This window comes from Calonectris borealis, chromosome 3, assembly GCF_964195595.1.
Source record: "Calonectris borealis chromosome 3, bCalBor7.hap1.2, whole genome shotgun sequence".
Lineage (NCBI taxonomy): Eukaryota > Metazoa > Chordata > Aves > Procellariiformes > Procellariidae > Calonectris > Calonectris borealis.
In genome coordinates, this window is record NC_134314.1 from 84,491,990 (window position 1) to 84,517,925 (window position 25,936).

A 25,936-nucleotide genomic window follows, 5' to 3' on the forward strand; every position below is an offset into this window, starting at 1 on the left:
TTATGTTAACAAAAGACAGAACTGATCTTTGCTTAAACAGATATAACACCAGATGCTTTACATGAATCTCCCGATAACTGGAACAAATGCACCTGGGCTTACTTCAGTGAGTACAAACCTAGTGTTTTTAATCAATCCTTACCAATTTAGAAAAAAAATTAAACATTAAACAAAATTTCTTCCATAGGCAGCTGTATCACTAATTCTCTTCTTTAATAAGGATCACATTCATGTTGAAGTAGAAGTTCGTATTTGAGTTAAAGTGGAAAAATGTCTTTGTACTATTTACTTTTTTTTTTTTTGAGGAGAGCATACTTAAGATATATGAAACAGCTATCCAGAACTTCTTCAAAAAGGAGAAAAATAAAATAAAACAAGAAAGATGGCCCCAAAATTTTCCTTTCCTACTCCCTTCATTAACCTAAGTGCAAGAGTAAACTTCAGTTACAAAGTAATTTTTTATCTAAGAAATTGTAAGCATTTGGGAGAGGACAGGGAGATTCAGAATGAACAGATGGGGTTTTTTATAAATTCCTTTTTAGACAACATCAATTAGAGCTGTCATAACAATGGTTTTCCAGAAGGTATGACAGCTATTACAAGACAAAGCTTCTTCTCTTCCCTGCTCCGAAATGATACTTTTGATAACATGACAATTCTTTGACAGTAACTCTGTTTTTATAGAGAAAGTTGTTCTGAATTGCTAAGGATTAAAGCACCAAGAAGCTCATGAAGAGCCTAAATTGAAATATTGGAATGCACTCAGAATAAACACTTTTTTGGGGGAAAAAAAACCCAAAACAACACACACTAGAAACATCTGGTCTTTGCACACAGAATTCGAACTTAACTTTTAGTGCAAAGACAGGCATTGTAACTTTCCTACTAATTCCAAAATTGAACTATTGTGTTTCGCTTGAGGAGAAGCATGACATTTACTACACATTTCTCAAAATCCTGGAAGGTTTTTCAATTGTTTCATTAATATAGCAGAAGTCCAGCATACACAAAATAAGCTTAAGAAATTTAAGTTCTAGCACAATTAACATTTGAATAAGTCACAGAGAAAAAGGAAAAAAGAAGAAATGAAGCCTAAGAACACAGTGCTCTGAGCACCTCTGCAGAAGCCTTTCTGGATTTTACCATAGCAATATTCCCTTTTCCGGTTCAAAAATACCCCTTTGTTCCACCCCTTCTAACTATTATTAAAAAGACAGAGTGCACTGTGGTAGACAAAATTAAAATTATGCTTCTGTGACAAATCAGTATCAGGCAGTTCCGTCTTTTCTTTCTCTTTAGCTAAAACTATATAGCCATTGCACAAGGGGTCAATGGCAATAGAGACTGCCAAGGAGTGGGTAAGAACATACATAAACAGACACTTGCTTGGGAACTTTATCTTCATTTTCTTAGGAAGGGGCAGAAGGTGGCTCGACCAGATGCCCTTTGCTGAGTATAGGAGACCTTCATTACCTCCTTGATGCCTGCTGTCATGGCATGTCCCACTGCAGACAATGGGATAGCTGTCACATAGACTCAAGACTCTCAACGTTGGCAAAATACACCTTACATAATGCTTGAAATACATTGAAGTTAAGACAGTAATTCTAAGAATTTAAACAAATTTTAAGATCAAAGAAAAATAAAAAACTAACTACAGCTCATCAGTTACTACAACACTGAGCATACAACTATCCATTACAGATACTCGTTAAAAGAAAAAGCTAACAGATTCCTAGAACTGAAGAGGTATTTTACCGTCTTTGCATACGTATCTTATTTTGGCTTGGGTCCACATTAAGACTACAAATGTGAAGTGTTATCTACTGCTTAAAATAGATGACAGTAACATTCATTTGAAGCAAGTCTTCAAAAAGAAAAAAGAGAAAATAAATGGGACTATATTTTAAGATACTTAAATATCTTAAAAGATAGATACCACAGCAATTTTAAATTGCTAGGAAGCATCCATATTTCTATATTTTATTAAAAAAATAATTTTGGAGTGTCTGAGCTGAAAATAAAGCTGAGACATTTCCTATTACTTACAGTTACGAGTGTGACACCAGGACAGAGCTATTTATGGTGACTTCAAAGCAAAACTGTAACCCCTCCTAGTACGATTTCTGCTGCTAAGTGCAAAGCAGCGCATGTGACCATAAGTCTAAGCACAGTCTAAGCATACATATATATACACCGGTAACTAATTTATAATGTATTACTGCTCTGGTAAAAGTCTTGCAGTCATTGTGGACTGTTCTGCACAAATATTTAATTGACGCTCAGAAGCTAAAAAAGCAAAAAACCCGAGAAAGATTATTTAGGAAAGAAACAGTAAACAACTTTACAGTGTATAAAGCCAAGATGAACCAACCCATTCCAGTACTGAATGCGGTTTTAGTGACTCAAAGTGAAAAAAGAACACCATAACATACGCAAGAACTTTTGGAGTACAGGAAGCTGCATTCATCTTACAAAAAGACTAAAAATTTTTTTTTTGTCTTCGTAACTATGGAGGCAGCCCTACCATGCAGTATTAAATTGAACTCTAAGGTGACTATTATTTTTATGCTTTCTACATCTGGACCCTCAGAGGGAAAAAAAAAGCTTTTAAAGAAGCAGTTAGCTTATTCAATAGCATCTATTAAAGTTTTGAATGGTTCTAACTTTTCATTTTTAGCAAGTATTTTCATAAAGATGACATTATTAGAAAAAGGCATAATTTTTCCAGAATATTAGTAGTTTGTGACAGTTCGGGTGGCAAATCCTGAACAAAACATTGAAGAAGAAGTGCTTAATGTAAAAATAAAATAAAGACCAAAAAACCCATTTTGCTGAATGCGGAAGGTACTGAACAGTCTGAAAATCAAAGAAATAGTACTTTCCATTTTCTGTGTCACAAGAACAAACAACATACTTGTTTATCCTCAATCTAATTCTCAGATCTTTTGTCTTAACACTCTCAAACTAGTACCCTTCTGGAAATGAAAAATTCATTACAATAGCTGAAAGGAAAATAAAGAATAAAATATATTTTTAGATCTAGAAAAAATTTATGTTCGCTTCCCAAAAAACAATTCTTCAACTGACCTCTTTGATTTTGGCATATGCTTGACCCTTTGCACTTGCAGCAACAGCTAGAACCTCAGTATCAAAGACGAAGTGAACAAAAGCTTTTAGATTGGACCAAAACATTAGCTGTGTGTTGCTCAAAGAGGATATAATTTTCCAAGCCAAATCAAATGCTTCTATGCAGAGAGACTCCGCTGAGTCCAGAAGCTGAAAACAAAGAGAAGAATGCGTTACATTTGACAAAAACCACCCCCAAAACTATTAATATTGTGCAGTTGTTTTATCTTTTACCTTGGGAACAAGGACTTTCATGCAGTCAAACACAGGTAAAACTTGGTCTGAAGGAAGAATAGTTAGGGCTTCTAATGCAGACTCTAGAATTTTTCTTGACCTTTCAACTACAGATAATGCAATTTCTGAAGTTTCTTCATACTCTCGAGCCAGTGTTGGAAATGAATTTAAAATGAAACGAAGGCAAATCCACTGGTCACGAACATAGCGCGCAACAATTCTCCCCCAGCCTTGAGATGTTGTTTCTTCACATAAGCTGTAAGAGGAATATTATTCTTAAATATATATTGTATTAATTTACCCTGCACATTCCTACTCCATCAGGAACAGCTTAACTGTACAAACTCACTATATTTCTTCAAGATACTAAAATTTACACAGGTTCAAGGGAGACTGGACAAGTTCAAAGAAACCTACAAATAAAGTTTTTTAAACACAGAAAAATCAGTTCTGGGCTCAGGCAGTCTCATTAGTCATAAGAATCCGGGGGAGTAATCAATGGAAACATCACAATATGCTGGCTGTCTTTTTTTGATAACCAAAACATTTGGTTTTTGGCCCTCGGGCTTGCTCTGGGCTTCCTTTCCCCAACAGTAAATAATTTCCATTTAAACTCGCTTGCGTACATGCTATGGCTTTGTGCAGTGTATATATATTTAAGCTGGCATAAGGATAAGCAATGTTCAAAGCTAGCTCTGGCTTCACAGCACTAGAGGACTGAGCAGAAGAACCTTTGGTCTGATCAATTATGGCTGCTTTAATGTTCTAAATCCTGAATGTTAAGACAAAGGAGCAACTGAATGAATAGTTTGTGTTCAGAATTCTTCATTTTTATTTTGGCAAAAAGTTATCAAAGAAAAGAACAGAAAAAGCCAGCATCTTAATCATTGCTCCATGTTAATCAAATTTATTCTGGAGAATTACTGAAGCTATAGCACAGACGTACCTACTTTTTTCTTCAATATAAGATGGCTTCTTTAATACTTCATTGAATTGAGAAAAGGAAATAAATCTCTTCAGAGCATCCACAGAAGGCAGAGATTCAAGGTGCGCTTCAGGTTTCTGATCCATTATCTCACAAACTGCTCTAAGTGAAGCCATGCTAGCTACTTTTTTAATTTGTTCTTTAAGCTTCGGCTCCTAATTAAAACCAAATCATACATGAACAAACATGCACCGATTTCTTCTAACATGATACAAATAACCTACTGATACATTTGATAATCCTCCTATTTCTATCACCTCAGACATCATAAGGTAGCAAGTCTGCATCCTTCTACTTCCTTATTTTCTTACCCTATGCATACACAGCTTTGCTTGGCTGGGTCAGTGCAATCAATCACAAGTTGCAAGCATTGGAAAAAAGTATAAATCTTGCAAATTACAGTCACTTATTCATTAAGTGCAGGAGCCTAGCTCAATGGAACACTTCTATCTTGCCAGGTAGCAGTTCATATATATTGCTGGATAGCAATTAGAAAAAAAAAGATGTGGGTCCACACAGTCAGAAACCCAGTGCAAGACGACCGCTAAAATTCGGAATACGACATGCTAACTGCTCCAAGAGGCTAAAAGGTCACAACATCTACTACAATTATTTCGTGTGATAAATGCGTATGTTCAAAGAGGCATGAAATAAAATGTCTCAATTAAAAAAAGTCAATAAGCATATAGTTCCCCAATAGCATTAAAAGCTCAATGTTATTTAAATATCTTCAAGTTACTTTCAGCTGTCTAGAGCACAGAAAAGATTTTTCTCATCTGTAATTACTCAGCGTTTTCTTTTTTCTTCTTAAACTGAAGATGTACTATATGCGCAGCTGAAATAACAACAATATAATTCCACTACATTCAAAAGAAGTTGGTAGAAGCCCCCAGTGAACATTTAGTTTGAACCATAGAATGTTTACTTTGAAACTCTGGAATAAGTATATAATTCACATAACCAAAGGAAAGAAAGTCTTGTTCTTTGTTTCCTTAGAAAAGTAAACCTAGCAAATCAAATACTTACAATCTTTTTAATGTGTTATTAACTGTTCTTGATCAAGAATTCAACCCAGAAAATACCAAAGATTATACTGCCCAACAAATCTTAATTTAAAAGGAGGAGATTTATAAAAGTTATTGATGTTTCTTTACCTTTTGAAAATATATCTATCTCAGATATACTAGCCTAATACATACAACTATGGGAAAATGAACATAACTATATGAAAAAGCCAAAGCAATGCTGGATTCTGGAACTACTTTTTCTCTGCATGTTCCAGCTTGGAAATTCACCAGATCATTAATACAAAAGGCATTTTCATTTAATAGTAACTTCCTCATTAAGATTGGTTCATCTTTGAAGAAAAAGCTTTTGAGTACACATAGTCCATTATTACAAATAAAGTTTTACTTTAGCTATATAGACTTCTGAAAAATGTAATGTAAGAAAACAAAAGTACTAAAAAATCTTATCTACAAATATTTTACATTAACATTACACTGCCAACTAAAGACACACATGTGTTAGGGAATATATATACACATACGTATTCACACAAACTTGTTATTAATTTATTATATATTATATTATATATAATATAGTTATTTTAATATGTATAATAAAATGTATTTTAATATAAATATTTGTACATTAAGTTGTACTTATGTTTATATAGTTATTTATATCTAAGCTAAATATTATATAAGCATTACAAATGAAATATTTATTTTAATTAATATGTACTGGTTTATTTTATATTAATATTTACTGTTGTAAATAATGTTAAATTACCTCTTCACAATTTCCCTCCTGAAGATTACGAATCGATGCATTTGTCAGGGACAAAATGAAATTCTTGATAGATGGTACTTTCTTCCAGCTGACTTGCATGCACAAATTCACTATCTCTGGAATTAAAGCTAAGTATAGATCACAACGATCCAGATCGCCAACCTAAAAATCAGGAAACAAAGGTAAACTGAAGCATTAAGAGGAGGAAAATTAAAACTTAAAAGAAAGAAAACTAACAGTAACAATGATAGCAGAAGGAAAACAGCAGCAGTCATTGCAGTTGAACAACCTTTTCTTTAATTTTGGGGTTTTTTGATTTTTTATTATTTTTTAAATCTTTTCATCTTACAGGTTCTTTTAGTTTTAGGGCTCTGGAGTATGCCTTAGAAGAGACAGTGTGAAATTCTGGAAGAAATCTCCACTTCTTTTAATTGGTAAGTTTATTTAACTTCCCTCCTGGGCCCAGAGGAAGGCCATGTAAAAACACCTGAGCCAGCCGGAGTATCAGTAGCAGTGTTCAAAGCCAGCTCGGTTACCAGAACATGGCACAGCACTGCACCCTGTACACACTCAACAGTACACCTTGCACTTCTTCCCCAACTACATTTTATCTCATGACTGTATCTTGCTTGTTTTATGGCTGTTTATTTTCCTCTTGTATTTGCAACTTTTCGCCACATATCATAAAAAAGCACCCCCGTATAAAGCCATGCACTCAAGGAACCGCACGAAGAAAGAACTGTTCCTTCTTTAGTTTTGAGAGAACATACACCTCTGAATTTTCACTTACCTTCAGAAGCCGTTCTCCTGATTCAAGCCTAACTTTTGCTTTAACACAGGACCGCTTTTCACGTCGATCTTCCATTGCACTCATGTTTTGGGGACTGTCCACTATCAGATTTATTTTGTTTCCTTGCATTTCCCCTTCAATTTATACTTTCTATACTGTTTCTGAGAAAGTACCCCAGAGCCCCATGCTTCTCTCCAAGTTTCCACCCTTACAGAAACACATGCTTTCGTTTCCCCTCCAACTTACGGACTTTTCTCACTCTCCCAAACACAAGAAGCAAATTTGACTTCTGTTCATTATCATTTCTGCACACTTGTCCATTTAACTTTCTCCATGAAGCCTAAACTGGTTTTCTTTTCTAAACTCACTCTTTACTGAGTAATTCTAAAAATGCCACTTTACATTTTGTGCATCTCCTCCTCACCTCTTCCCTTCCAATCCTTCTGGCCTTCTCCCTTCTTCTCAATAGTCTATCCAAATACAGTCCACTAAATTAACAATCTTTAAACTGATGTCTTCTCTTTAAATCTCTATTTTGGTTTTCTGCCTTTTATGATATAAAATTAAAAGGTGACACAATTAAAGGTCACAATTAAAAGAATTGTGAAGATGTTGCAACTCTTCATTTTCTCTTACTTCATATCCTTCTCTTGAAACTCCTAATCTATTTTTACCTCACTTTCAAAGTTCCTACTTCACATTTCATTGAGCTTTTGAGTTTTGAGAATTAGCCTCCTTTTTAACTTCCATCAATCCCTCTTTCTCAAATCTGTTTTCTTGCAAAAATGACATCATTCTCGTCAACATTACATTCTAATGCCTATTCCTCCGTCTGGAAACGTCCGTAAATGTTTTGCTTTACATGTCTTGTATCTTTCTATTTACATATGGCTTGAAAGTTCTTTAGAGTAGGAAACATGTACCTCCTCTCTCTCTAAAAAGCAGTGCGTTTCTTTCATACATTCAACAGGGTATTTTTAAAGAAGTCAAACTCCTCTACCATCAAGTCATTTTGCTTCAAATGTCACAGGTTTCTTTGGGGTATAAACTTAAACACTGGCCACAGCAAAGAGCAAACAGTGGAAGATAGTCAATCAAGATGTTAACCAGGCTAAAGTCTCCAAACTCCAAACATCTTATGTCCACAACTGTACTAGTAGATATGATACAGTATGATATGATACTCATGATTTTTTACTACATGATTTCTTTAGATTTGAGAAGAAACAAGGAATATGGACTATAGACACTAAACATTACTTGTCAAGACACCTTTTTTTTTGCTGCGTTCTTACTGTGCCCATTCAAAAAAAGTTAACAGCAGCATTTCTACACAAATTGATTTTCTAGGTGTTTAAAGATTTGATATGAAAACTAGGAACACTGGTAAATCAAATTAAGAAGCAAAACCACACCAAAGTATGTCTCATAATAATTACTTACAGTGCTTAACTCATTTGTAGTAAGCCTTCGGAGAACAAATTCAAGAATACTCTCCACAGGTGCCATTAGAGATTTCCAGATAAAAAACAACACCCCATCTGCGTGAAAAGAAAAAAAAATAAATCTATTAGCATACAGAAATACACTTTCCTTAAGAAATTTATTATATCATGCAGATTTAATTAAGTTACAGAGTCAAAGTTATATGGTAATAAGTATTCAAATACCTAAGAATACCTTAAAACAGCTCTGTACTCTTTAGCAGTGTTAAACCATAGGGCTGAAAGAATCAAACCAGATGATATTCTTTCCTGAGATTATGAATTAGTGAACCAAAAACCGCAGCAGTCTTCCAACTTTTAATGCACGCTTTCATCCTATTCCCAACCCTCTGCACAAACAGCTTATTAATGAACTTACTTTTTACTAAAGAACAAAAGTTTCCATGTCCAGCAATTATTGTATGTGAGAAAAATGCAGTTATCCATTTCTAATATGTACAGAAGTGAAAACCGTTTTTCGGTTGGTTTTGTTTTGCTGTTTAGAAATAATTCGGTTTTGAATATAGAGTAATATTACAAGGATTCAGTCAAGTAGCTTCCTGGCTTAACATTGTAAATGAAAACGCAAGGTTATAATGTGAAATCCGATAGTTTCTCTAAGAAAAGGCTAGGCTACAAAGTATAGCACATGTGCGTCGCCTTTCACAAAAGAAAAGACACAAGTTTATCACACAAGGGAAGTAGGTCACTCTGGTGAAACACATTTAACGACAAGCACACTTCAATGTGTGCTTCAAGGGTAAGGGCTAGCTGAAAGCCAAAGAAATAACATATCAATATGAAAATGGAGTTAAAATACTCAGCATGACCATCTTGTTCTAAAAATATCAGTCATTAGTTTCAGTATTTAGGGGAGTTACCAGAGGTTATAATCTGCTGTTTTCTTCTGGAGTTGACCCTGAGTTACATTTCATATAGCGAAATTACGATGAAATTGGAAGACCTTCAAAAGGCAGAAATATAAAGGGCTGTATTTCCAGAAGTCCCAAATCTGTATTGTACTTACTTTCAATGTTCTCTGTTAAAATGGCTCATTGGACTGCATTTCTAATGCTTAATTTGTTTAGAACAAACAGTTTAACTATGTCAGATTATCACATTTCATGATAAATCTTGAATCACTAAAACATCTTCTGCAATTAAAATTCAGAAATTTTTCAGATAAACTTGTAAGACAGTAAAATCCAATTCACTACCAGTGGCTCTGTAACACTATCAAAAAAATAATTGGCAAAAATTTTCCGTTTAAAATAGTAAAGTCTAACAACGGTACAGGCAGCAAAACCTGTAGAAAAATGCTGCTGCTTTCAGCATGCATTGCAGACATGTCTATCCCCATTAAAAGTATTCTTAAATAAAACACTTCCCAATTGTTATTATTTTTGTTTTACAAGCTTAAATTCCTTTCTTCTTCTTTCCCATTTTATCATTTTCCATTTGACAGACAGGATTTTTCACCTCCTGTTTAATCAACACAGAAACAAAACTTCTGTATTTTACAGCATTACTCTTCCCGCCCCTCAACACAGCTGCGGAAACAAGATTTATTACTTGGCTCTCCTGTGCAGGAGGAAGAAGCACAAAAACATTGTAGGAAAGAATATAAGTAAAAAAGTAATCCTTGTTTAACTTAACACAAAAAGACATAATATTACAAGTCCAATTCTGAAAGCCTCTTGAAAGGCTCTACCAGCGACGAGCTGCACTGGAGCTATGGGGGCATTCAAAAGGACAGAGACACGGCGATGCTCAGCCTTGCCACGCCTCCAGAGCTCCGTTAGCAGAACTTAACATGTTAAGTCAGGTATCAAAATTCTCAAGGCAGGAGCGATTGATTGTACATTAGCAAGCACAGTGGCACACAAGGAAATGATTTACAGAGTTAAATACTTCATACTAAAAACTTAACACGTGTTTTGGAGGGTTCTGCTTCAGGCTTGCTCTAGCCTCATGCTGTGGACGGAATGCACGCTGGCAGCTGGGGCACATCTTCCAGTTCAGTTTCACCTGAAGGAATCCACTCCAGCAGCCAGGGACCACCCCACAACATGAACTTAAACAGCCTGCGTAATTAGTGCTCAGTATTTCAGTCTAACAGCTAAAATTCAAGAGGGGGGTGACTATATAAAGCACTTTTTAAAATTAGGTTAAGCATTTACTTCAGGGCTGCATTTAGACATCTTTATGAAACCTGGATGCAGAACCTGAAACAATTTTTTTTCACGGAAGAGCCTAGATCTGTGGCTCCTGTTCCAAAACTACTCTTGTATTTCATGTTACAAAAATACTGAAAAAAATCCCAAAACAATCTGGGGAAGCAGAAACCAAATGCCAAGATCCCTCTTATTACAGTTCAGCATCCTAATTCATGAAAATAATGCAATTTTTCACTTGCTCTCAGGAAAAAAAAAACCACATATATTCTGGTTACAAATTGACCAAGTTCTAATAAAAGTAGTAAGGACTTCATAGCTGTTGTTCAGACTCTCCTGAAAGGTCTACAAGTTAAAATGCTTAATCAGGAGTGGGGGGGCAAAACTCCCAGAGAGTCAGATCATCAGGTTTGTGCTTAAGCGGGCACCTCTTAACTGCCTTGCTTTTTAACTAAGGTCAAACTGAAGCAAGTCAGTTAAGCACGCCTACAGAAGTCATGCCTAATACTGTGAAACAATCAGAGGCATGCTGTCTTTTGCAGTCTAAACAGCGTTAGTTGAGACAGAAGTATTTACCAGTCAACTCGGAAAACAGTATGTCTAGCAGGATCACTGTATGCACCCAGGGAAGGCCCTGGCTTAACCTGGGGCAACTAAGCAGGTTAGGCTGGGCTTCTGTACTAACTTCTTTTTGAAGTGTCTAAATGATTTATGGAATCCATACACTGGAAAAGAATAGGCCTAAAAGTATTTGTAACACGGTCACACTCTCCAAATTTTAACTGCTAATCTAATCCTAATGGGTAACAATTGCTTTCTCAGAGGGCTTCCACATTCTCAATTCCCAGTCCTTGGGACACCCTCCAAAGAGCCCCTGTAGGATGGGACCCACAGCTCAATTTTGTAACAGATATGCCAGATTGTCAACTTTTACATTTACCACTTCTAGGCTAGTAATAATTTGACAACATAGCCTTAAAACATTAAGTACCTTAGTTTTAGTTAGATTATAATTAATATAAGACACAGTATACTGAAGATATCACTAACCATCTTGTGTATTGGAACATTTTAACGAACGGGTCTGCAATAACTTCAAGAGAAGCTGTAGGCTTTTATCTGTTTTCAGTGTTGGTATGTAAGCATTACTGCCAAGTTTCATCAAGACATCCAGAAGAGGGTTCAAGAAAGCCTCTAGTTCAATCCATTCTATGTTGCTTTTTCCACTACACAAAAACAAAAATTAAAAAGAAAGTCTTCTTCTCAGTATCTGCCTTAAGTGTTGAAGTCACTTATGGAAATAAATAGGACACACGTTTCCAAGTCACTTAAGCATCTTTAGAAATGTTACCCAGTATGTTTGCAGCAACAGTTGGACAAGGGCTAAGGAATGATCAGGCTGACCAAAAGTCTACAGAGAAAAGCAGACAACTTCCTGACTTGATCAGGCTTCTACTGGATCCTTCAGGAGTAAGGGGGTTGAAAAAGACAGAAATGTAAAATAAGATATTTCATACTTACCTGCATTTATTCCTCATCTGCTCCACGTCTGCAGCCAACAGAATCACTGTTGCGACAAGCTTAGCTTCAAACCAGTCAGGCATAAAGCAATTTTCTCCTGATTAAAAATATTTTAAGGTTTCCACAGTATTTAAAAAATACCTTCAGATTAATTTTTAAAACTTTTGTTTTTACAATTTACTAAAATAAATTAGTAGTATAATAACAATTAATGCTAACAAGAACACTACTATTAATTTTTTTGCACTCTTTTAGCTAGATACAAACTAAACTCAAAACACAATTGCTTTTCCTCTAGGCCTTAAAGAGGGTAATCTCATTTGCCTCTAGGCTGAAATAAATTTTAAGCAATACGTTACATTATATAGTAGCATATATTATGTAGTAGTTCCCAACAGGGTTTTCTATTGCTTTTAAAAATACAATAGCATATTCAAGTGAAGTTAACCAAGAACATAATTCCACTATGCTTCGTCAGAAACATCGGCTGTGATTTTGACCACCTGAAAGTTGCATGAAGAACTAAAACTATTCTGTCAAAAAGAAATAAAAAAAACTAACCGAAGTTTCTCTTTTCATCGATTTTCTATGCAGGACCACATCACCATACTTATAAAATTGTTTCTTAAATAGTAGTACATAAGCTGGTTTTAGGGTTTTTTGTCTGTTATGTTTTTGGCTTTGGGAATTCAGAAAGCAAAACACACTTTGGAGGTCCAGTTCAAACAGCTAGACATAGCTGATTTTTTTCCTCCACAGAGCTGCTTATAAGCTAAGATTCAAATCCAACAAAGAAATTACAAACATAACTTTTTAGAAGTGAAACACAGCTGTTTGCCACGGAATTACAGATACTATAGACCAACAACTAAACAAACATTTCAGAAAGGAGAGAAGATCTGCCAAAATTTTTAGCAAAGCATTTACCTTGCAATAGCAATAGACAAAATTTGCTAGCAACTTTTCTAACTGTAAGACAATCAAGTGAAGTTTCCTGGGCTGCAGGAAGCTTCTGAAGCTATTTATCATTAGCAACTTCTGACTTAGGTTTTATATCTCCTACAGGTATAATATTTTAAAAGTGTTCAGTTTTGACTTTTGAAATATAAAAAGACTGCATGATTGCAGTACTTAAGTAGCAAATAACTCAGTGCCACACAAAAGTTAAAGTATTCAAAAAGTTGATTCGCCATTCCTTTCAATATATCTGAAAGAAAATTCTGCAATGAAGTTATAATAATTTAAAATGTGGCAGTGAACAAAGAAGTCCCTTCAGAATTTACCTGCATATTGATACAGCATACAAAGAACCTTCTTTGGTTATAACATGTGGCAACTCATCTGCTGCAAGCGGTCCAAGATCAAAAGAACATCAAAAGCAGGAAGGTGTGTAATGAGCTGCCAAACTGTGTAACTATACAGCATCTCTCTCCATATATACTCAGTCATTTTACAAACCTCTGCTAAGAAAGGCTACAGAATCTGTATCTATTTATATTCCCTCGTGCCTTCCTCTGCCCCCATACTCCAGTATTTTCAGGCACCGCCAAAAAATTAACAGAAGAAATCTAATGGACAAGCATCTCAGTGCAGCATTAAAATTGAATATTAAGGCTTAATTTCAATTAATACTGCAGGACTGCAATTTATGAAGGAAAACTGGAATTAGAAAATAAAGTTCAAACTTAAGAATCGTGAATACCACAAATTAGGTAGAATTTGAATAGGTAAAATATAAATAAACAAACAGCTCTTCCAAAATCCAAAGGATTCTTGTAATTTTTTGTTTAAATTACTTCAAAAATCTTTATATTAATTAACATTTAACTTACTTTCAGATGGTGGTGTCTTAAGATACTCTCCCACAAGACTGCGTACATATTGGCATAATGATGATGTCTCTTCATGTTCAAAATTAGAGGTTATCGACTTTCTGAAGCATCTGTCATTCACTTGTAACCAACTGCAAAGCTAAATTAAAACCAATACGTTACTATTTAACCATAACTGCCAGTTCTGTACTGACAATACCAACATAACAGTTCACTAAAGCACTGTTAAATCCATGCTGTAAGAAGTATTAACTGCAGCTACCTTGAGGCTTAGCAGACTATTTCCCTCTAACTAATATAGCAAAAAGTTCTTCCAGACAGTAATTCAGAGCACCCAGAAAAGATCATTGGTACCAGTATAAGAAAAAACCCAGCTCTTAAAAATAAGCAAGACTGGTAAGATTTCCCTTATGTCAAAAGGGCTTCTTACAGCCAAGTGTTATCTAGTGAGAGCTGCGTATTTATTTTTGACTTTTATGCCAAAAATCAACAGACTCGGATGAAACATACAGCATACGGAACAAGAGGACACTATGCAAAAAAACATTTATCATTATATATCTGTATATCATTATATTACTGTACAACTAACCAAAATTATGGCTGTGTATTCAGCTGGCTCCAGTATATAAAATTATATAAAATATATAAATATATTTTATATATATTTTTATATATATTTAATTGTATATATAAATAAAGTATATATAAAATTATTTCTTCTTTAAGACTTTTTCATAGCATTTTGCATCTTGCAAAGACAAAAAACATATATCCTCTGGAAATTTAAAATTTACAATCTCATTCTGTGTGGTAGGCACACTTCTCCCTTTGAGATTACCCGTTTACTCCTGCCAGTGCCAGATTCAACCAAACAACATGCAAATCAGAAGCAGCTCTTATACAGTTTTTTTGGCCCATATACTGGCCCATTCAGAGAGTCTCAGGATCCACATTATCTCAGACAGTAATTTCACGACTAATAGAAAGGGGAAACATGCACCATACTAGCAGATTATTTCTCTAAAGACAGAACAAACTTACAAAATAGTGTTCTTTTCCATCAAATGAAATTTTACAAGAGAGAGTTAAGGGGAAATGAGAAGGAAATAGCCAAAAAGAAAATACATATGATATACAGAAAACTGTTGAATCCGATAAGCAAGAGCAGCTTCAGCTGAGGATGTTACATCCACCTGGTATCCTTAATAAAAGCCGAGAGAGAAGCCCAAGTCATGGCTCTGCAGATTCTATAACATGCCCTGCTTCACAGTCTCTCCATGAGGATACCAACCATGTAGAGGTGTGAGCATGGATCCCCGATGGGAGAGATTACAGATACTAGCACAGGCTTACCAACAGCGATTTTAGCTCCTACAATCTTGGCAAAGGGTGCAGAAGACTAGGGCTGTGATGAACACACGGAAGTCTCTAAAGGACCAGTATTCAGGGACCAAAAGTCTGAGTAAGACCTGATTCTGATTTGCATTTCAGTATCGTTACACCCAAAAGTTGCAATACAGAGATGGAATCTAGGAAACACAATGAACTGGGGCATACAAGCTCTGAAGGACTCAAAAAAAACCCCTCTGCCTCAAGAAAGAGCTTTTTCTTCCACAGAATTGAGAATTTCTGCATGAAGAAAGAAAAAGTCTATTCTTCTCCCCACCCACCTTACCTTCAACCACCTTAGCATTGCTTCCACTTTGAATCTGCTGAATAATTTGTTTAGGGTTAACATTATTGCCTCTACAGCGTTTAAAAAAAAAAAAATCAGAACTTTCAAGTGAAACATAAATCTGTCAGGACTCCACATCCAGAAATTCCAGAATGTACCAACGCAGAAATAGCTAACTATTTAAATATTAAATTAGCAATAATAAATCATGCATCTGTAGAGGTATTAAAAAATGTTTGATGAGCATAAAACCAGCTTCAATTCTCACCTCTATCCATAACATAGTATCTCTCCTTAGGGACTCCTCTGGTCTAAGGGACAGAAGCAAGCTTGCCACTTCTGGGAGGGACACTTTCTCCTGAAGAAATTAATCAAGATACAATAGTTGCCAACATAATATACAACAGATAACATCTATATAACGAACTCAAGAAGTTTGCTGTCATCTGGCAAAAGTTTCAGAAAAAGAAACTGACTTTTTTCTTTCCATGACACAGACTCATTTTTGCCTCTTTGGGACCAACTTATCTTTACCAAGGAACACAATTTAATTTTCCCAAGTATTAAAATCTATCTGATAGTTAATGAATGACTAGAAGAGAAGTGCTATTCGCTGATGACACCTTTTAAATGAATGTACATAAATGAGTAAGAGTCACTGGTAAGTACTATTTCTGCATTTCCAAAAGGAAATTCTGCTCAGACAAGTTTATAGCCGTAACACACAACATGAAAGACAGTCTCCTTATCTAGAAAGCAAGCATGTTATAAGACAACCAAAACATGAATACTTTGACTACTGAATAATTAAGGTCTTGCTATTTCAACATTAATGGTAGTTTTAGCATTCTGGTATTATGAATACTTGTATTCTCTTAGGTATTTCAGAAAAGTCCATTTAGTTTCTATCTGTTAAAACCTGAGTTTATACAGTGGATATCATAATAGCATACTATTCCACAACTACTGCATGAAAACCGTACAAGAAAACATCAATTAATAAAAGGTAATGAAAAAAATACATCTTATGAAAACCAGAAGTTAACAGAAGCATACCCATACTTGCATGGCACAATTTTTTTAGTTACTAAAAAAATTGCAAATCCAGCAAAATCAGTTGTTCCATGTTGTATTTAGCAATTTTTTGAACACTGTTTACCCTGTAAAAGTGCTAGTGTATATTTCTATTACACCAGAAAATTAAAAAAAAGAAACACAACACAAAACCAAACTCACCACATCTGTCAAATGCATAGCTGTTTGAAGAAGATAGCACTGAGCAGCTCCACGCAACAAAATCTGATGGGTAATCATAGTACACTGCAGGACATCTCTGCAAAAATGAAAAATATGCGCTGCAGAAAACACACACTTAGGAACTTTAAACATTTTCATGTATTGGCTAATTTTTAACCATTTTCAGTATATTAGATTGTATTTAACAAACATTCTACTAAGTATAACACAATCACTGCCTGATCAGACAGCATACAATCCGGAATCAAGACTACTGCTATATGTACTTTCAAAAACTGATATTAAAACTTGGACAAGCATATACCAACAAGATAAAAAGCATGGAGCTGGGGGAAGCAAAACAAAACCAAAACTAAAGGAATGATCCCCATGATCACATCAGTTCAAACTGATAATTTAATATTTGCATTTCTATCTGTAACAAATACAGAAATAAAATATTTTCGCCATCAAATTCTCACTCTACCACTCAGAATGAACTGAAAGAAACCTTCAATGGTCTTTTATCAGCAGAGATGTGTCTGACTTTTTTTTTTTTTTTGGACGCTTTTTTTTTTTGGTAAATATCCAATATTCCTTCAACCACCAGTAAGATTTTATTTCAAAGCTCAAATTTTATTAAACTGGAATAATTACTGATTTTTAGTTGCTCTAGGAAGTGAAAGCAGTGTGATTAAGGACAATATGCATGCCAAGAACTTTTACCTAGCTTTTTATTTACAAGTCTTTCAGTTTTCAATTTAGTGGGCTGATACAGCCTAAATGCCATTAAACAAGGGTTTAATGTAATTAGAAGAAAAGGAAGAAGTTTGACATATATCAGTTAGGAAGTATGGAAGACCAGGGAAAAATTATGCCAAAAAAGAAGCGATGACAAAGGACTGAAATACAAAACACTAATCTTTTTAAGTCACGGGGAGATATAAATACATTGGTTCTTAAATTGCTTTCCTCTGCGAATTAGACATAAAGGAGACAGAACCTTCCATTCCCATGCACAGCCATCACATCCACCAGAAGTAACAAACATGGATTAAATCCTGGCTCTCCAGACATTCAGCACGTTTCTTTACAAGAAGTGTGTAACAACACAATGCAGTGTACATTTTACCTTAAAGCATGAAGTCCTTCAGGGCCCAGTACTTTACATGCAGGGATATATGCCAGAGCCATAGAAAGAAACAAAATAGGAACAGCACACCAATGCCTACTTGTCATCTTCTGAATAAATTTTAACAGGAAGCTACCTTAAAATAAAAGTAAACAAAACAAACAATCCAGAGTGATTTCTTGTTCTCCAATGCATTTAAAAAACATGGACCCCAGCAGCAAAGTGTTATGATCATTTCAGAAAATTAAATGAAAGACAACAGAATAATTTCCTAATTATTTCAATGAAAAAAGTACATTCCAAAGAACCCTGTCAGCAAGGTAATATGATAAGGACATAACCAGAAATAAACCAAATTTTGGCTTTGGTGATCTGCACTAATCACCATATTCAGTTACGGAATTTTAACTCTGTTTCGGGTACTAGACAATGCCTTTTTTTATGCTGTTACTCAGCCGGTGTGATGGCAGACCAAAGTACATGGCGATTCAACCAGTTTAATGGATGCTGGCATGGCCAAAGCGAGCCTCAACAAGACACCACAGTTACAATTTGTAGAAGCAGGTCACCCAGTCTCAGGGTAGCTAATCACAGACCCTCCATTTTGTGATAAAATACATGCCTTGGGACAGGGCAGAGAAATAGGGCATCTATGGCATTACAAACATGTAAGGTGTTTCCTACCTGAATATGTACCTGTAGATACAGGATACTGAACAGAGCTGGTTCTACCCTTATTTAATTCAATTAGATCAGATATTAAATTCTGGTCTGTCAAAGGTTGCTCCTTCTTTTCAGCCTGCACTGACACCAAAATTTGGAACAATCTCAGAAATCTTCCTCCATCCAACCTCACAATAAAAGAATCCTTACTCAGCTTCAGTCTTGGACCGGCTCTTTCGAATGCCTAACTACACAGGTTGTGACTAAAAAAGTCTGGCAGATAGGTTAAAAAAAAAAAAAAAACAAACCATAAAAAAAACAAACGCAAACCAAAAAACCTGCACCAAGATCCCCCAAAACAAACAAATAAAAAAATAGTTCTAAAGATTTTGCTCAGCACTGACAAATAAAGAAAAAAGAACCTGCAAATACTGTTCACCTTCAGAACTTAGAGTTTGTTTGGTTTTTTTAAATAAAAAAAGTAAGTCTGCTTCAGTTTGCCCCTAAAACAATTTTGTAGCTTACTACGGCAGCATCCCTCAAAGCCTCTGAAGACCTCCCTCTTCTCTGGAAACTCCACTGCCACAAGGACAAGTACTCCTTTTTTTTCCTCAAGTAATGTAGAAAAATAAAGGTAAATGTTTACATGAGATACAGAAAATGAGGCCATAGTTTTTATTTGGTTTCTTTATTTAAAAAAATATAAAGGTAAAATTGAAGCATACCTTTTTGTCCCTCTGGAAGAAGCATGAGATAAGTAGCCAAAAACTTCTGTAGCCTCATTCCCAAAGGAGGGCAGGTTCCCATTAACTGACCTGATGTCCTGTTGGGTTTTAAAACATCAAATACACACCTGGCATGTTAACAGCTACAAGTAGGATTGCCCCTAAACAAAAACAAAGTGCAGTTCAGCAGTTACTTCACTGCAGAGACTGCTCCAACAGGCCACAGAGATGGAGTGCATCTGCTTGCGTCCTCCATTTACCCTGGTATTCCAGCAGCACCCAGCAAACGCAGAGAGGATGGGGACAGCCACAACAGCGTGACTCTCCCTGGCCACTACAAGGACATGGCGGCGGCACACTCTGGCATTCATGCGCAAACTCCAGTCAAGTCACTCCGGCCTGAGAGCACCTTACGCTGAGCCCACAGTAAGAAATGGCACTGCCAGTTCAACCCCCTGCCTGCACCCACAGAATGAGAGGGGCCTCCGGGAGGGGGTTGCCAAGGTCCACGGGACAAGATCAGTGGTACACGGTGGGGATGTGACCGGTCTGATCTGGAGAACAGTGAAGACAAATGACCTACACAAGTGTGCTAGGGAGCAAGACTATAAACAAACCTACTGACCAGCACAGACGGTTTTAAGACGCAAGAAACGCTCCAAGAGACAACCTGTGTCCTGTCAGGAGTCTCGGGGTCCTGGCTATTGAGGATTAGCATCAGACAGTTACGAGACTTTACAGTTTTCTCTCATACAGCCTGACATAACGCTAACAACTCTGTAGATTCTTGGTATACTCAAGCATGCACTTTCCTCTACGTATCCCAACACTTTCACCAGAAATACAGAAGCTAAGAGAGAAGATTATGAAGCATTGATCCAACACAGCTCTAACATCCACACCGAAACACTCAGCACTGGCTTCAACTTCTGACTTCCCACCAGCGTGTGCCCATGGAAAGCACACCGCAGCCAGCTAATGGAGATGAGAACGCGTAACTGCTGCCAAAGCCCAAAGAGCTCACATTTGTCCTGTCGTGTTTAGATGAAACAACCTATTTTGACTACGCTTCACCCAGAATCACCCAGTCCAAACTGATCATCAATTTCGCAAGTGAGTGTCACATTTTTTTCCCCAAAAAAAGTACATAAATAGACAGTGTCAACTTTTCTAGCTGCCTAACAAGGTCAGCCAGCCAAGGCTCCTCCAACGTCGTTCTGAACGGAGTTTCAGATCGCTGGCTGAATCACCCCAGCCACTGCATCTGGCATTCAGCACTTTATTCCCCATTCTCAGTACTCTCCATGCAACTAACACAAAGGACTCAATGCCATCAGTACACTGAATGTGTAGCAACTTGCAACACCTCAAACATTTATCTGTTTCTTATGTATTCCCTCCAAGGGCCACTGTCATCTGTCGACCTCAAATAGTCTCCTGTGAAAAAGTATTGATCTCCCAGAAGATAATCAGGCACTGTTGAAAAAACATTCTATCAGTTATGAACTGGCAACAATTAGAGCAGCCCCTTCTTTCTGTATGGCCAGAAAACAGTGAAGTAATTTTTTATCTTCTCAAGTTATTCACTTATCATATCTCACTTCATTTCCAAATTAATATTTCCACACCAGGTGTAAAATAGGACCTTGAGGCATCCCTATGTTGCTATTACTAGGATAAAATGGAACCTACTTCATCTTACTCACAACCACCCACCTTTCCTGAAAAACTCTTTACCTGTCAGGGAGATTTAGCAACACCATTTGTTTATTAACGTGTTTTCTCCTTTATCAAAGACCTTTCCCATATACTCAAACCAGTATTATTAGAATACATTTCCGATAATCGATATATTTATAAAAAAAAAAGAAAAAATATCAGTGGCTTACCTGCTATAGAGGGAACTTTCTGAGAGGGCATCCATTAACGGTCCAATAACAAACTGATAAAAGGAAACAAGAACAATGGCTAAATGTACACTTGGAAGGCACTGTTACATAGAGGCTAATTAGACTTATTTCACCAGACTTTAAAAGGACAGACAGAGTCAGAAATTAGAGAACACTCTTCCTAGTAGTAACTAGTCGGAGCAAAAAGAGAAGGAAACTGAAGAGAAGGGGGAGCAGGAGAATAAACAAGCAAAGCAATTTTTTCACTAGGTACATTTCACAGAGCATTGTGAAAGGGGCAGGCAAATAAGAAATCCTTTTGGGAAATGGATGGAGAAAAGATACTTAAACGTGAAATAAAAGAAAGACTAGGGGCCAACACAAGTAGAAAGATTTAGGGTGTGTTTTAAAGCTGACTGGATTTCAAGTTAGTCATCAAGAGGCTGACTTAATTTGTATAAATCAGAAATGTTAACCTCTGATGACAACGCTCCTTCTATGAAGGAGAGAAGGAAGAAATAATAGTATAATATAGATCATTCCTTACTAAGGTGTAGGCTGGTTGGGGAGTCAACCTACAAATGACACTAATAAAAAAAAAAAAATTAAGAACTTTAGCTTACAATATTTCTTCCCACATATGGAATATTTTAAAGTGTGGTTTTTAATGGGATACAGTAATATACTGATCATACTACAGAGACATTCACCTCCTCACAGGGTTATCTAGGAATGGATCTTCAAAATCCATCCTTGAGTAGGAGACACTATGCACAGAGTTGAAGTCTGTTGACCAGGTTTATCCAAGTCTCTGTTCAATCAATTAACATTAATTAATACTTTTGGAAAGATTCAGGGGGCTCTGAAAATCTGAAGCATCAATCACCCCTCTGAGAATTTCACTTCTGGTAAAAAATTTCAATAAATTGGGAGTCAACTTTATTTAGAGAGCATTAGTTTGAAATATAGGAATGAATGACTGCACTCAAAAATGCATTCCCTCCAGCCAGGCCATTTTTCAAGTAATTATGTATTTGACGCCACTTACAAATATCGCTACCACTGGCACAGCTAAATAAGATGGTATTTTTACAGAACGTGTCTAATTCCAACACTACTGAGGCAATTAGTGTTAAGATATATTACAAATGAGAATGTCTGTTTGTTCTGGCAAGTAATAGTAACACCCTTACCTCCGAAAAAGCAAGTGAATTTGGAAGATGCTTTGTTTCATAAAGCTCCAGAAAATGAAGAATGCCTTCCTTCGTCAATGTTTTATTCTCACTCTCAAACATTCGTTTATAGATGCACATGTACCATGATGGGTGAAACAACCAACAACCTGTTACAAAAGCAAGTTCTTCTAAACTGACACAGAAATGACAGTGACACATTAACATAATAATACACAACATACTGACACTCTGGACAACATCATAGTCAATTCACAGGACATTTCAAAAAGATGATTATAGATATTAGATTTATAAGAGTACCCTGCTAAATCTCCAATACATAAAAAAATATTTATTAACATGGCTTTCCAAACTTACCCTCTAAATTTTAGTAGTTATAAATCAAAAGGACTAACAAATGCAAAAACCACGTCCTTTTTCCTGCAACTCTCCTCATCTCAACATTGTATTCACCTGCAACGCTTTCTCATTGGCAGCCTTCCCGCTTTACAAATCTCTGAACTTTAACTTCTAACATCTTGCACTACCTGATTAGATGTGTTCCGTTTTGCCCTACAAAAGATGACATTACATCCTTCACCATGCTGTCTCAGCACTCATTTTATTTCTTCTCTCCCCACTTCCAATGAGGGAGCTGTGCAGGTAACTTGGCTCATGTGACTCACCCCAAGAATCTCTGGCTTTGTTTTATTTTCGTATTAACTTAAGTAAAGCAAAATATAGTGAAAAAGGACCATTTAGTTGGGTTTACTGACAGAAAAAAAATATTTCATGATAACATAGTAAGCAATAAGCGTATGCTAGGATTTCTTCTTGTTGCATCTCAGAGCAGAGCAGCACTGCCTGTGCATGTTTGCCAAGGAACCTATGCATATAGCAGACCCACAAAAACTGGAATAGCCATCCTATTAGAAAACAGCTAATCTGAGACATAAAACGTAACAAAAAGCTGCTACTAAAACAGTAAAGAAAAAACCGTGACTTAACTGCGTAATATTTAGGAGATGTTTCAAAAAAGTTACGTCTTACCTTTTTCCCCTGATATAGCATGCTCATACAAACTGTTTAGTTTTGGTAATACTGGCTTTATGACATGGATCTGAAATGCAAATCAGATGTAATGTAAGTAGTCAGTTTATATCTCAAACCTAAGAATCGGCACTTAGTCGTGGGCAAGAATTTACTATCAACAGCATTAATATAGTAATTGACAATATAACTGCATTTAAATAAACCTGCAACACCTGTGCAACAGATCCCTGCACTTGGTATATAACACTCAATCGTAGATTAGCACTGAAGAAAAACCGGTACTTCTGTGCTACTGTATCATAAGAACAATACCTCCTAATAACCAATCATTCTATTCATAAAAGTATAATAAAAGAGCACAAATCTCTAAAATTAAACGGTTTGGTAAATACTATTTCTCTCAGTTACAGGACGATTTTGTACAAATAGAATAACTACAAAGAGGTAGTCACACAACTAATAGTTAGCACCACATTACCACACAATTATGGAAGCCTCAAGTCAACAGGAATCTTTCTGTCAAGTACAGGGGACACTGAGTCAAACTCAGCAATTTTCATCCAAGGCCACAAGTGCTTTACTATACAGATGTAGGCCCCTCTACTGCAAAGAGGTTATTAAGTTGCAATAGCCTGATTTTCACTAAGAAAACCAGGTTACCTGCGGCCTTGCAATGTGCTGCAATCCAGGGTTTTCTTTCTTAGTTCAACCCACCAGTTCTTTAATCAGAATTATTCCAAAGAGAGAAGAGAGTTCTGAATTTGTTCTGAACGAATTACGCATGCTGTGTTTTAACTACTTAAAATTCGAAATAGAAATATTCCAGTTAATGCTTATTTAGACACCCTCGATCACCAAAACTGGAAAAATTTTACCCAATGGAAGTATGTGCAGTACGTGTGCCACAAGTAAGGTATCGCATATAAACTATGACGGGTGTAGATTTTAGGGTGCTCCCACCTGGTTTCCTTCCAGAGTTTCCATTATCAAAATGTAAGTTTCCCAAAACTGCAGAAGCTTCTCATTCTTCTCAGCAGACCACCAAAACAGACTCGATTCTGACAAAAGAGGGAACACGGTTCTCCCCGCCGCTCGCCCAGCCCGGGCCGAGCCGCGCTCCCCGCTCCCGCCCCCCGCCCCGCCGTACCGTCTCCGCCGTCCGTGGGGCAGCGCAGCTCGGCGCGCTGGCCGCCGCTGAGGTCCAGGGCTCGCTTCAGCAGGTAGCGGGCCCGCTTGCGGCACAGCCCGTCCCGCTCGGTCAGGCCCTCCTGCACCACCCGCCAGAACCGCGGGCACAGCCGCGCGTCCAGCCCCGGCCCCGGCCCCGACCCCGCCGGGCCCCGCGGCAGTAAGGCGTCTGCCAGGGCGCTCAGCGCCAGCAGCGCCCGCCCGGCCCGTGGCGGGCCGCCGGCGCCCAGCAGCCCCTCCCAGACGCGCCGCAGGGCCGCCCCGTTGCTGCCCAGCGCCGGCAGCAGCCGCCCGGCCACCAGCGCCGCCGCCGCCTCGCCCTCGCCCTCCTCCCGCACCAGCGCCAGCGCCGCCGCCACGCACCGCGCCACCAGCGCCGGCTCCTCCAGCCGCGGCGCCGCCGCCACCAGCGCCTCCACCGCCGCCTCCGCGCCCGCCCCGCCGCCTGCCGCCAGCTCCGCCAGGGCGTCGCGGGCCAGTCGCGCCGCCAGCGGCGCCCCGCACAGCTGCACGCAATGCCGCAGCGCCCCCCGCGCCGCCCGCGCCAGCCGCAGCCGCTCTCCGCACCCCCCCGCCGCCGCCGCCGCCGCCGCCCCCTCCCCGCCGCGCAGCAGCGGCCAGCACCGCTCCAGCGCCACCTCCCAGGCGGCCCGCCGCAGCGCCTCGGCCTCGCCCGGTGGCGGCGGCGGCAGGCCGCCCGCGGCCAGGCGCTGGAGCAGGAGGCGCAGCGCCTCCGCGCGCTCGGCGGAGAGCGGCGCGCAGACGGCCCGCAGCAGCGCGCAGGGGTCCCCGCCGCGGGCCAGCAGCGCGTCGGCCAGCACCACCTCCATCCTGCGGGGGGAGCGAGGGAGGGAGCGCAGGGGAGGGGAGGGGAGGGGAGCGGAGGGGGAGCGCCGCGCCTGCGCAGCCGGGGGCGGGCGGGGCCCGCCCGGCTCGCGCGTGGACAAGGGCGGCGGCGGCCCCCTTTCGCGGCGCTGAGGGGCGGTGGCGGGAGGCGGGAGGCGGGAGGCCGGGCCGGCACCTCACGCACGGTGCCGCCGCCCGCTCGGGTGTGCGACGGGCAGATCCCGTGGGTGGGTCGTGGAAGTCGCGCGAGCTTTGTGGCGGTCGTGCCAGGGCTGGGGAGAAGGCGCCTGGACAGCTCTGTTTTGTGGGGTCGTGTGGGGCCGTGTGCCCCGACAGGGCTGCGCACAGGCACGGCTGCCTGTATCCCTGTGCGTGTTCCCAGTATCCCTGTGCGTGTTCCCAGTATCC

General features: G+C 38.4%; 1 protein-coding gene across 2 annotated transcripts in view; it reads right to left on the reverse strand.

Moving 5' to 3' along the window:
- TARBP1 (tRNA guanosine 2 -O-methyltransferase TARBP1) overlaps positions 1-25,512 on the reverse strand; it is a 40,558-nt gene extending 15,046 nt beyond the window's left edge. For both annotated transcript variants that reach the window (XM_075146462.1, XM_075146461.1), the window contains exons 1-17: positions 24,642-25,512; positions 24,455-24,552; positions 23,492-23,561; positions 22,460-22,608; positions 21,267-21,319; positions 19,378-19,475; positions 17,990-18,125; positions 16,858-16,954; positions 15,890-15,979; positions 13,944-14,082; positions 12,112-12,208; positions 11,641-11,816; positions 8,376-8,473; positions 6,143-6,304; positions 4,310-4,503; positions 3,364-3,619; positions 3,091-3,279 (exon numbers count right to left, since the gene is read on the reverse strand). In XM_075146462.1, the coding sequence (XP_075002563.1) occupies positions 3,091-3,279; positions 3,364-3,619; positions 4,310-4,503; positions 6,143-6,304; positions 8,376-8,473; positions 11,641-11,816; positions 12,112-12,208; positions 13,944-14,082; positions 15,890-15,979; positions 16,858-16,954; positions 17,990-18,125; positions 19,378-19,475; positions 21,267-21,319; positions 22,460-22,608; positions 23,492-23,561; positions 24,455-24,552; positions 24,642-25,512 (2,973 nt within the window). The remainder of the gene's footprint in view (positions 1-3,090; positions 3,280-3,363; positions 3,620-4,309; positions 4,504-6,142; positions 6,305-8,375; positions 8,474-11,640; positions 11,817-12,111; positions 12,209-13,943; positions 14,083-15,889; positions 15,980-16,857; positions 16,955-17,989; positions 18,126-19,377; positions 19,476-21,266; positions 21,320-22,459; positions 22,609-23,491; positions 23,562-24,454; positions 24,553-24,641) is intronic.
- Between the last annotated feature and the right edge of the window lie 424 nt (positions 25,513-25,936).